We start from the raw sequence: 13,686 nt of genomic DNA on the forward strand, positions 1-13,686 counted from the left end.
ATGTTAATCTTTTACGGGGGTGGGGGCTACGTAGTGCCTCATCAGGTCCCGCATCAGGTTATTTGTATTGGCAAGATGTCTATAATCCCTCTTCCAAACTCAAAAGATCAAACTCCAAAAGATTATTCTGAACAGCTTGAACTTTATGATCGCAGGAAGACATGTTGATTCAAAAGAACAAACTTTGTTGACAATCATTATAGGCCCAGTGGCTAACATTTCATTACGTAAGAAACGTTAATATACTGTATTGTGAATCAGCGTAAGATTAGCCATCGAGCTATGTTTTATAGCTCCATGGATAAGCCCTTAAAATTGAAAACAATTAGCAGGTGCAATACATTGGATACACACAGGGTCCGAAGGCGGTCGATTTTTTTTTAAAAGCGGTATTCGTAGGAGATATATCTAAAATGCGAATCATAATACCATTATTGTGTATACTTATTTTTGCTTCGACATATATTTATGCTAGTCCAGGTGGGGACAATGAAGGCAAGAAAAAACGCCCCCGAAACGAAGAAAGGCCTCCAAGACGTAACCGTCCAAATAAGGGACCTGGACGTGGAAATGACCCCTCTGCAACAACGATAACAACAACCGAATCTTCGACGACCACGACGGAACCAACTCCTCGTCCAAATCGACCAGTCAAACCAGTTCGTTTCCATGACAACATGAATAGAAATGGTCCGATGCCGGACCCTCAAAAAAAAAGCCGACGTCGACGGCCCACCTCTGGTGGGGGCACTGGGCAGCGTGGAATCGGGAGTGTAAAGGGGGCTACAAGTGGTGCGCAGGGTTTACCTCAGACAAAGCAGGTGAACACGAATAGTCTTTCGTCAGAGATGAAGCTAATGTTCTTGAATGCACATAATGATTTTAGAAGTCAAGTCCACAGTCCAACTGCAGCCAACATGGTCCAGATGGTAAGATCATAATAACAGTCAACATTTTATGTAGGCCTATATACCTATTGTATATACAGAAAAATATTTCTATTTTTACAGGGGCAACAGTGCAAAGTAGTGATTCTGACAACATTTTAAGTGATAAAAAGGAGAGGAAAAAAGGGAAAATGCGGAATAAATGAAAAAATAACAGAAAATAGGAAAAGAGGGAAAATGTGTAAATGATTTATTCCCTGCATTATGCAATACTCTGCTGTTCTAAAAAATATATAAAAATGAAGTAAACTAAACAACTTTTATGTGAGTAACCTTGTCCATTCTGCCCTCCCGTATAAAATCGACGCTGTGCCTAATACATTTTGCTTATTAGGCTATAATATGACTATATAGTTCTCGTGTTGTTCACAATATTATTTTCACCTAATAACAAGGTGACTGCAAGACTATCGAGAAAGCAACACTGAAATCAAAACAAAATAAAACAAAAGTGAACAAAATATCAATGATATTAAAGGAATGTAACAGTTTTGGCAATTTTAATTTACCAACTCAAAGAAACAATTGGTTTAAGCCAGGTAACTATAAAACATATATAGACTTAAGTAAGGGGATGATTAAATTTAGTGTAAATTCAAACAATTGGGCGTAATATTGTCGATCTTGAATTTATAATAAACTTGCAAATTAACATTTTTTTAATAAGCTTTCCTGTAAAATTCATTCTAAATTATTTTTTAGGAATGGGACGACAGCCTTGCCGAGATGGCCCAAGGCTGGTCCGATCAGTGCACCTTCGGCCATGGCAATCCGCCCAATATCTCTCCATATTCATGGGTTGGTCAGAATATCTGGGCTGGATCAGGGACCGGATGGGATCACTATGGAATGATTGAAGATTGGTATAATGAGGTATCTGATTTTAACTACCAGACCAACTCCTGCACTGGTATATGCGGCCATTACACACAGGTAATATGAGGGGGACATCTATTGTTGCGACCCGCAAAAAAAAAGAAATTTCTCTGCTCTGACGCCAATGAACATACATTTGAGTATAGTGTGATGTGACATCATTTTCTCAATATCCGAATAAGAAATGTGGCTGTGGGGTTTGCAGATATATAGACATTATCTTTATTATATTGTTTTCAGATAGGCCTAACTCTAAAATTCATTTTCAGTTTTCGCATACTGTAATTCATTAATTTCAACACGAAATATTGTAAGATAATATTATTACAGTGTCGTTCTCCCGGCTTTATGACTTTGCAATATGGGGTTTATCACTTAAAACACACTCACAGTACAAAAACCCATCCTCACACAAGGAAAGACATAACTATAATAATCTACGCCATTGTCGACTTCTTTTCACTTTTTGCATGACAATGGTAATTTTGAATATCTTTGAATATCTTAGTACCGTACATCAAGTATCAAATATTTTCTGACGATGATAACAGGTTGTTTGGGCTGAGTCAACCCATGTAGGATGCGCCATTACTACTTGTACCACAATCCAGAACCTCGGTTGGTCACCAGCTACAATATTGGTCTGTAACTATGGTGAAGGGTAAGTATGAGATTATCAAATTAAAAGGCGCGATATTTCCACCTATATATTTTAATTTTGTCAAAACATTTGTTTACATTCAGAACCACACGGGACTCTGCATGTGGTTCAAACATTTTTGTTTATTGTTTGTTTCTATACTAGTCTGGATGTAACTCGCTTTTTCTTGTCAATGGAACTATTTTTTTTTTGCATGGTGAAAAATAAAACAAACAAAAAGAAATCATACTGAGAGTATTCCAGTAATATAATGGTAAAGAATATTAATATTACCATGATTACATTACGTTTTAGATATTTTTACGATTATGTTGCCAATATGGATTTCTTAGATGTAATTTAATGTTTCATATCATTTCAACGAAAAAGTGCCATGTTATAAATTATGATTCATGCACTATACATACATTCGCATTCACTTATAGAAGTAGAGTATAATCTAATAATGAAAATAGGCCTGTTTGAATAAAGAAATCTATTTTTCCACCGAAAATATGGTGGTCCCATTCCTTCATATTTCAGAGGAAATTACGTAGGACAGAAGCCTTACGTGAGTGGTCCGCCTTGCAGTCAATGTCCTTCCAGTCATCAGATATGTGTAAACGGCAAACTATGTGGTATGATCAAAAGAAAAAGCTTATTATTTACATAGGGACTAATTTCACAATGCTTGAATTACATGTATAATCATTATGGATTGAATTTTCAGAACAAATGAATCTTTTTGACATTCCTAATCTTAAGAGATGTTGTAACAAATAAACCAAATACAGCAAAATAATAATAATAGTGATAAAAATGATTAAATCATCGCCATTGTCCGTGGAACAGAAGAGAAAGAGGGATAGAGAAAGAGTGGGAGAGTAGTATAATTTTCTTTCATAACTGTTATGGCTCATCGTTTATCCCTTTTTTCGTCTATCGATCACACAGCCGAGTCAGCGGGATCGTGTCGGTTTTTCTGAGAATCTTATTTTTTTGTCCGTCAGAATTCTTTCTAAACTATAAGATTAATCTTTTTACCTGCTTTGATTAAGAACAACTTATTATTATTAATACATTTCAGTAAAACTATAAATCCGTGGTCCTTATCATTGTATATTATATTTGGACATGTTTCTATATACTGTTCCCTTTTGTCGACGAATAGGCCTAGTGATTGTAGAGGAATTATCAAAAAATATATTTATCTGACCTTTATTACCGTAGCTGCTGAAGGATCAAATCCTAACCCTGGGAATGGGAATGGTGGTGGCAACAACGGCGGTAACAATGGTGGCAACAATAGTGGCAACACTGGTAGTGGTGGCAACACAGGAGGAAACAACAGTGACAATATTGGTTAGCAACCTATATCAGTACTTTTCAGAGTCTCATAATGATTAACATACTACAAACTAAAGTTTTGATCGAAATTACTATCTTCTTTAGATATGAAATTTGTTTTGAATATACATATATATATATATATATTCACGTTCTCGTTGCCCTTTCCGGTTGTTCGTTTTACGTTATGCCCTTTCCTTTGTATTGTTTATTCTATTGTATTTTTGTCTATAGGCGTATCCCGCCACAAGCCTCAGCTTTTAGGGTATACGCCTTCTTCCTTAAACCCAACATGTACATAATTATATTTTTCATAACAAATTGATTTATGTATGAACTTATGTTTGCAAGAAAAATATGTGATGAAATGGAATAAAATAAATGTTTTATTTGAATTGAATTGAATTGTTATAATCGGCATGATATAATGATAGTCATTCAAGATTAACTTAGATCACGAAGTCTACGCCATATACCAAACCATTTTTTTAATAACATTATAGTATATCGGCCTTTTCTCTCAATGATATTGATTCTTCATTGAATAGAAATTTTCTAATATGTATTTACTTATTAATACATTTATAACTTGTATAGTGCTAGTGGAAGGTCAATTTAGTTTTTAGGACATGTAATTAGTATGAAAATACAGTCACACCTGCTCTAAAGACCACATGTTTGGTTTTGCTCGAATTAATATATAGGAACATGTGTACACAATTCACAAAGACGATTATTCCCGTTTCCCTTGGTCAGCCTTTATACGTATAGAGGTTTGAACTGTGTTTAGTTTTTTATTCATTTTCCGATTCCTCATTTTGTTTTATTGTGAAGAATGTGGAGGTACGTTGACAGATGACCAGGGCTCCTTCACGTCGCCTGGTTGGTCTGCGCCATACCCGTTAAACAGCCATTGCGAATGGATAATCCAGGTTTGTTATTTATCAACCGATATATGTTTGGTGGTAGATATGTTTTCAGAAGTGAAGGGATGTATCTTGATGAGGATTAAGCGCCTTGAGTACGTCTACGTGAAGATGGAAGGCGTGTGATATAAGTCTCATTAGTATGGGAATATAGGGTTCTGGTAGTGGTGGCTTATAGGAGCAATAGTCATGTTATAGTGGTATAGGTGGTAGTGGGAGATATTTTGGCAATGGAGGCCGCGTCAATTGTGGTGGTGGTGGTGGTGAAGGTTGTGGTAGTGTTGGAGGTATAATTGTAATCCCTTTTCTTCGCCTGTATACAGAGAATTCAATATCATGCGCTGCTTTCGTCAGTTTTAATTTAGAATTTTGATCACAAATTCAATTATTCGGAAAGCCATTAGCTAAATTAAATCATATCTTTAATGCTTAATTACTTATACCATGCTCATGACGGAGAATTTGAAGACAAGTTATACGAAAGAAAAGGAAAGGGTCTGGTATTATAGTGACTTTTCTGACATATTCTCATTTCTTCCGATAAGGGGAACCAAGGGGACCAGATAACTTTGACATTGACATACATGGATATCGAGGTTGGACCATCATGTTCTTGGGATTATCTTCAAATTCAAACCTCTCCTTCTGACCCGGGTATCAAGTAAGTATCTTAAATGCCCCCTTCCCACATCAGATGACCAGAACATGGAAAAGGTTTGGCCGATATTTCGATCAGCTGAATCAATAATTATCATCTTACCAAACATGGTTAAAATCTCAGTGTGTAATCTTTTAATTTGTCGAGTAATCTCTTTGCCCTTATGTGATATTCAAAACTAAATTATGAATGGCTACCGGTGTATTTTGTAATTTGGGTGGATCGTACTCTCGTGTGCGGTAGAAGCATGTTTTTCTCATGATGATCATTTTCTTTTAACATTGATCTGTATATCATCAATATTGCACATAGGATTTGGTCATCATCATCATCATAATCATCACCACCACCACCACCATCGTCATTGGCATCACCACCATAACCATCCTCCGGTTCTTCCCCTCATCGGTATACCGGTACATCCATCGACTTTGGTCAACGTGATCTCAATTGATTCGGTCTACCGATTGATTATCATTCAAACCAAAGTCCTAGCTGTCAACGTCATTTGCTTTTAGCCACAACAACCGTGACATTACACGATCTGTCGCCTATCATAACACTGCCGAACTGAAAGACCACCCCTCCACAATACCATTCTTTTTTATGTTTTGCTAATCATCATTATCAGCCATCATTGGTGTCCACAAGGAATTATGGATTTCAAATATTGAAATAATGCCTCCTTATACTGTAGGTACTGTGGGATGCAGACCCCACCACAAATCACTTCAGATAGTGGTATGATGCTTATCACTTTCCACTCAGATTATACCGTACCCCGTGGAGGGTTTACAACCAACTACAAGATCATCGAAAATAAGCAAGGTAAAAGGAATTCAAGCATTTCAATAGTATCCCCCAAGAAAAAAAGAGAAAAGAAAGATCAAAAGGTTTTAAGAGTGCCCCTAGGGGCGGCGACCCCCACTTTTTGAAGCACTGAAAAAGTGCCCTTTTTACGCAAGAAAAATGCCCCCTCATGAACGTGTGCTGTGTCCCTTTCACCTGAGGAGGACCCGTTTTAGGTGTTACCAGGTGCCCCTTCTCGTGTAAGTGCAATTTCTTTTAAATACAAAACATGCCCTCTCTCGAACGTATTCTGTGCCCCTTTCCCCTTAGAAGGACCCGTTTTATGTGTGAGCAGTTCCCCCTTGTCTTCTTATAAAGTGTCCTTTCTCGAATCAGTGCCCCTTTTTACCGAAGAAAGGTGCCCCTAACGAACGTGTTCTTTGCCCCACTCATACCTGAGGACCCGTTTAGTGCCCCTTAACTTCTCATACAGGTTCTTCATATCAGATAAGTTATCCTTATAAAAAACACTCTTTTCGTGCCCGATGAGCCCCCGCTTTCTTTATTTAGCGTTCTGCTTCATTCTGCAAGTGCATCCTAGCTTTAATCGCATCCCTTTCAAAATATGATTTGCCCCTTTCGCTACTTCTTTTTCTGTTGATAATGAAACACATGCCCTATTTTAATATGCCCTTATTTACTCTTGATAAATGCCCCTTTTCATTTCTAGTTTGTTCAAAATGTTCAGTATGTTAATATTCTAATGGTGCCCATTTTCCTTCGGAAAACACATTTTAAATTGACGATTTTCACATAATTATCTTGATGAATATTATGAAGCTGTTGTCGACAGGAATAGCCAGCGTTTGCAATACTTTAGTAAATTCCCATGAAGATAGAGCATCATTGCAAAGAAACAAGAAAACAATATTCTCAATTTTATGAAGGAAACTTTAAGAATAATCCTACGTGCGTTTAGTTTTGTGAGTCATGTGAGTGGGGTAGATGGTCATTTTTTTAATTTGTTTTAAGTTACAGTGCCCTTTTCGAAAGAAAATGTGCCCTTTTTCCATGTGCCCCCCACTTTCAACATCTCTCCGCCGCCCCTGAGTGCCCCATAATGTTATTTTAGTTTTTTTCTTGTTGAAATGTTATCGTTGAGAATACAATATATGATATACAAACGCAATTATATTGAATATTTGTTCACAATTTATTTTAATTAAAAGTCATGATTGTTCTCAAACTAACAAGTCTTATTTACTAATTATTTTTTTTATAAAGGATTAATTCATTGTTTTTTCTTACATCTATACACATATATCACATTTTTAAAATAAACACATTGAGATGAAATAACTTAACCAAATATCAAACACTTTATAACACTTTCAAACAATCTTATGATTAAATGATTGTGATCGTGGGTCACGGAAAATTGAGACAACGCGTACTTAATGTGCGGAAGCAGAAAAGTCATAGAATGAGATCACCAAAAGTTTGAGTAAAATTTGAATAAGAAAGTTATGAGCTTGGAATGTTTAAATCGCTATACGGAGATCCTCTCATCGGCAATGCGAACAAGGTCCGTTATCACACGAGTACAACATATACCCCATTACATCTCTTTTTTGCTCATTCCAAGAATTCTGACAAACAATTCCTCCATGATTTTATGTGTGATACCTGTATTACATGCCCTCTTTATAATGAAAAAGAACACATGATCTTTCTATAGACTATAGATAAAAGATACTTTTAAATGAAATATGTATTAAAGTAATTTGTAGGCCTACGTGTTTTACATCACAGATCTCGGTCACTTTGCCAATATCTAAAAGCAACCATCTCAATACTCAAATGCTCTTTGATAACTATATCTTCCACAAAATATCATTAATCTCTTTCTTCAATTTTTTTTTCTATGCATGTGACTGGTTTCAAGTACATGTTTTAGTCTCTTTTGGTTCTTTTTCAAGTTAGTAAGACCTGAAAAGAGATATTTTAAGGAAAGTTTGTCGGATCAGGATATGTATCTCTCTAGATAATTCGAGTGCAAAGTATTAATTATTTTGTTGATAATACTGTGTTCACATGAAATATGCTTGAGTGAGAACTCTAATCATGATAGGAATGCATGGATGAGTGAACACAGCAAATTATGTTTCATTTTGTGAGAAAAAATATATATTTCCAAAATTTCCTTTGCACACAGTGTTTTTCTCTTGCAGCAATTCATGTTGTCGCTATATATATACCTAAATTAATTTGATTTCCTAACTTCAGATGAATGTGGTGGTATCCTCCAAGGTGGAAAGGGTTCGCTTACTTCACCAGGCTGGCCTTCTCCTTACGGTCCACAACAAGACTGCCTATGGACCATTCGGGTGTGTATTAATTTCATTATGGTATCAAGTTTATAGGCCAAGTCCACCCCTGAAAAATGTTGATATGATTGATTCAATAGAGAAAAATCAAACAAGCATAACGCTGAAATTTCATCAAAATCGGATGTAAAATAAGAAAGTTATGGCATTTCTAAGTTTTGATTAATTTCACAATGGCAGAAAGAAGCTGCTGAAAACTGCTTATCTAATAAAAGAGAGCCAATGTTTTTCACAAAACAGTTATTATGCACATCCCGGTCGGTATGCAGATGAGGGGACTGATGGCATCACTCACTCACTATTTCTTTTGTATTTGATTATATGAAAAAGGAAATATTCTAATTTTCTCATTGTCCAGTGAAACAAAGTTTTATTTCTCCCTGAACTTGTGGAATTACCATTGTTTAATATTCTATGGTTCAGTCAATTTGTCTTTCTTATTTCACATCAAATTTTGATGACATTTTCAGCGTTATGCTTGTTTGATTTTTCTCTATTGAATCATATCAAAATTGTTCTCTCTGTGGAAGTCAGTCACAGACATCATTGATTTTTTTTGGCTGCTTCATATATGAATGATCTCCACCTTGATGCACCATCTCTCACCCCCACGGCACCCCAATTAAAAGTTTTTTTTAAAGTTTATATGGATGTCTATAAAGCAATCATTACTGCAGTGAATTTTCACTAGTTTAATTCAACTGTCAGTACCCCGTTGTTTATGGATATTACGTGTAGTTTTACAATAGTGCTGTTTTTTGGGGAATAAAATGTGCAGTTGATTGGGTTCCAGAACCACATTAAGATGTTCAAAAAGATATCTCATCTCTGTTACTTGTCAAGGCAGGTTCCCCAGAACAAACGAGTACAGATATGGTTCACGGCATTCAACCTTGAAGATCACGAGACTTGTTCTTACGACCACGTCACTCTCAAACTCGGCGATGAAAAAGTTCCGATGAGGTAGTAATAATCATAGAAATAATACATTATATGGAATGTATGCTCTCAAATAAGCATATTGTAAATATATGTGTATACATACATACATTATATATATATATATATATATGTATATATATATTCAGATTAAAGCAACTATGTAAATCTTAGAAAACTGGGGAGAGGGATAGAAAGAAGCATCATTTCACTTTTTTTAAGATAAAGTTTTGAGAAACACTTGAGAGCTGCTTGACACATCAAATAAGAAAATAACTACAAACTCCCCATTATGAAAGTTCATTTCTTATGGGAATATCCACATTTCATACTTTTATATGAATATATTCATATCAAATTCATATTGGCATTTTTATATTTTTACAGGATGTATTTTCAAGTCATTTGATCTTATCATTCAAGAACAGATTGACTTCATTTAGGACATAGGGGCGGATATTCTTGACCAAAATTAAATAATTTTGAATTGCCTAAGTTTAGTATTTCAACAATATCCTATTCTTATTGTTGTTGAACCAAGTTAAATACTGATGATTTGAACATCAATATTTCAGATTATGTGGTTCAGATGTGTCGACAGGCAAGTACACTTCCACCAGGCGTGAAGTTCTGCTGCGATTCAGATCGATACATGGTCAGGGTAAAATAGGATTCCGTGCACAATTCAAGGCTGTTCGTTAAACATTATGTCAGTTATTCAAGTATCATCAAGCATCAGGTATCATCCAAGAGATCCTTAGTATTATACACGAGTCATGTTAATTCACAATGTGAAGAATAAAAAGAAAATATGCTTATGTGGAATACTGCATTCTTCATTTTTTACTTTCACGTGTAATTGCAACCAAACATGTTTTGTTAAGTATCTGTGGGGTTAACTCAGTCTTTTCAAAATACCACGACTTCTTGACAACATTGGTTTTGGCATAATGAGCCAAAGGGTTTCAACACTTATTGATTTGTCAAGTGTTGATTAAGTGAGCACACTTATTTACTAGTGTGAGCAAAACATAATAAAAGTTTTCAAAATTAAGAAGGGTAATATTCTCAAATTAAGAAATTTGATGAATTATATCCTTTTATGACCCAATTACACATCTCCTGACACGTTTGAACATTTTGTCATGCACCTGCGAGTTCATTAAATAGGCCTACTGTTCAAATTTTGTAAAATATGTTGAACCGATCCCTCATTCAATCAGTGGCGTTATGAGCGAATGAGAAACATTTGACACATAAATACAAAAATATTATTTGTGATACATTTTGACATGATATTCAGAAAATATTTTCATAACGACAAACCCCACCATAGAAGACTTGAGACCAGTTTCGCTAACAGACCATTTCACAAAGATCCTGGAGAAATTTATTGCGAAGTGGTTGGTGGGTGACATTGGCAATGCGATCGATAAGTCACAGTTCGGCAACAGGAAAGGTCATTCAACTGCACATTATTTGATAGATATACTAAACACAATTCATCAGAATGCCGATAAACCAAAAATGGTCTCAACCCTGGTGGCTACGGACTTCAGCAAAGCCTTCGACAGGATAGATCATGGGCTAGCTGTTAGGAAACTGCTTGATATGGGGGCATCTCCGTCCTTGGTGGCTTGGATCTCCAATTTCCTCTCCAACCGAAAGCAGAATGTACGTTATCTGTCTCAACTCTCTGATTGGATGGAGATTTCGGCAGGTACTCCGCAAGGCACTCGACTTGGACCGATAATCTTCGTCTGAATGATCAACGACTTGTTCAAGGATAGCGACCACCAATATTGGAAATATGTCGACGACCTCTCCCTGCTTGAATGTAGGAAATCAACGGATCAATTAAAAATCCAAGAAGAAGTAAATGAACTGGAGAAATGGACCAAAGACAACTGCATGAAACTGAACCCTAAGAAATGTGTCGTAATGAACGTTCAGTTTATGAGAAACCCAACATGTGTCCCAAAAGTAATAATTGATGATCAAGAACTAGGTGAAGTCCATCTTGTTAAACTTTTAGGTGTGTTCGTACAAGATGACTTAAAATGGTCATACCATGTTACAGAAATGGTCAAGGCAGCGAGCATGAGGCTACACATGATGCGGATCCTGAAAGGTTTTCGGCTACCAGTTGAGGATTTGAAAGTAGTATATTGTTCTTATGTGCGCCCGAAACTCGAATACTGCGCCCCGGTTTGGCATTCTGGCCTAACGCAGAAAGAAAAAAAAATGATTGAGAGAATTCAGAAACGTGCGTGTCGCCTCATGCTTGGCCAAAGGTACACCAGTTATGATGATGCCCTCACTGTTCTTCACCTCCCAACATTAGAAGAGAGAAGGGAAACGTTAACACTGAAACTAGCAAGTAACCTTACAAAAGAGACGTCCCCATTCCATCACTGGCTCCCTCCTACCAGAGCCATTAGCACCTCCCGTAACCTGCGGAATGCTGGGAAATACTCTGAAATTAAGTGCAAAACCCAGCGCTATAAAAAGAGCGCACTGCCATTCATTGTGAGGCTACTCAACTCAAAATCTGAATAACTGGCTAAATTATAATAATGATAACAAATAATACATTGTATGAATAATTGATTTTTTAGTTGGCAGTATGAAAAAATGAAATGATTAGCATCAGAGTTACTTATTCTACTTATAATATAGATGCAGATCATAAATTATGCTCAAATTATAAATCTTAATGCTCTTGGACACATTTTTTTTTTTTTAACACTTTTATACATTTCAAGCTGGATATCCCGCTAGTCTTTATCATGTTTGCCAAGGCAATACTGTATATCAGTGTTTTAACGATACAAAAAATATTTCTATTGCCACCCATATTGTATAAATTATATGACCTTAAACTTTGTATCCTTAAGCCTATACTTGCACCGAAAGATGCATGGCATATATATCACAAAACAACCGTATTGAATTATATTATATTATGAAATCTTCATCTAGTAAAATCATTTGTTAAATCCTATTACCAATATCCATTTATTCAGATCAGAGTTTAGTTACTTATGTCTTATTTCAATATCTTATTTTTAACAACTATTGTGTGTGTATTGTTTGTATTAATCATTTTTGTAAATTGCACGCAATTCAGCCGTGAGGCTGCTATATGCAAATGTTTTTATACCAAAATAAATATTTTAAAAAAAATATGTCAGCCTTTTCCTTTTTCATTTGACTTTCTTGGTCCTGAAAATTTTAGGGGGCCCAATTATGAATGAAGTACATTTATTTCCAACGAATAAAAGCAACTATTAATACATTTTATGAATTTGAAAAAAAAAAACAATGGAGGTAGCAACTCAGAAAGCACAGCTTGTGATGAGTGCACCGCGACATAAACAATAAATACACATAGTACATGAAAGAAACTTATCTAATTAATCGGTTCTCCATCAGTTTGCATAACGGACAGGATGTATATAGGGCAAAACTTGAAAATGACACAACTTTCTTATTTCACATATGATTTGGATGGAATTTTCAGTATATTTGTTTGGATTTTCTCTTTTGATCCAAGTCTACTTTTTTGTTGAAGAGGACTTTCTGTTTGCTTCATCATAGAAAAGTCAACCCAACAAAAGTTGATTTTAATAAAACAAAGAAAATTAAAATTCAGATGAAAAAAAAAAAAGGGAAAAAAAAAAAAGGAAAAAAAAAAGTTTAACTTAATATCACAAAACAGTTAACAGTTTATTTTATGACGCAGGATTTAAAAAAAAATCCTCTCATCACAGTAATGTGAAATAAAGTTTGATTCCTCCCTGAATATTTGGAAATGGCATTGTTGTAATTTGATTTTAAAGAGTCACCTATCTTCAAATTTGCAAAAAGTGAAATATTTTATAATTCTAAGAATTTCCATCGATATACATACATATATATATATAAAAGTAAGCATGAAAACTTTTAAATTGTCATTTCTTTCTTATTTCACTTTCGATTTTGATAGTTATTTATACAGCCAGTTTAATGGTTATTATTAGAAATACTTATATATATCTCATTTAGTTCTTTATACATGTATATTGAATTTCTTTCTTTGTTATAATCAGTCAAATAAACTTAAGACTGGGTGCATGCTCATGGCATTTGGTTGATAAATATTCTTTTGTTCATTCCCTGACTCTCACTTCTTGCC

The 13,686-nt window shown here is 35.2% G+C and overlaps 1 protein-coding gene across 2 annotated transcripts; it reads left to right on the forward strand.

The window, feature by feature from the left end:
* Positions 1-249: 249 nt before the first annotated feature.
* On the forward strand, positions 250-12,697 carry LOC135156657 (cubilin-like). 2 transcript variants are annotated; one of them, XR_010295712.1, is made up of 11 exons: positions 250-929; positions 1,650-1,880; positions 2,375-2,484; positions 3,007-3,101; positions 3,694-3,825; positions 4,645-4,742; positions 5,282-5,397; positions 6,092-6,222; positions 8,470-8,570; positions 9,414-9,533; positions 10,085-10,334. XR_010295712.1 is itself a non-coding variant. In XM_064109544.1 (11 exons), the coding sequence occupies exons 1-11, from the start codon at positions 414-416 to the stop codon at positions 10,209-10,211; spliced, it is 1,773 nt and encodes a 590-aa protein (XP_063965614.1). In that variant the 5' UTR covers positions 318-413; the 3' UTR covers positions 10,212-12,697. The 2 variants fall into 2 exon arrangements, 1 of the variants encoding a protein (XP_063965614.1); XM_064109544.1 differs by having other exon boundaries at positions 318-929; positions 9,418-9,533; positions 10,085-12,697.
* Positions 12,698-13,686: the final 989 nt, after the last annotated feature.

Source organism: Lytechinus pictus, chromosome 2, assembly GCF_037042905.1.
Source record: "Lytechinus pictus isolate F3 Inbred chromosome 2, Lp3.0, whole genome shotgun sequence".
Classification (NCBI taxonomy): Eukaryota; Metazoa; Echinodermata; class Echinoidea; order Temnopleuroida; family Toxopneustidae; genus Lytechinus; species Lytechinus pictus.

Excerpts from the sequence above, each read along its gene's own strand:
- LOC135156657 (XM_064109544.1), top strand. The coding sequence starts at position 414 with ATGCGAATCATAATACCATTATTGTGTATACTTATTTTTGCTTCGACA. Across the intron at positions 2,485-3,006 it reads GTCTGTAACTATGGTGAAGG|AGGAAATTACGTAGGACAGA; the intron begins GTAAGTATGAGA and ends TTCATATTTCAG. Across the intron at positions 9,534-10,084 it reads GATGAAAAAGTTCCGATGAG|ATTATGTGGTTCAGATGTGT; the intron begins GTAGTAATAATC and ends TCAATATTTCAG.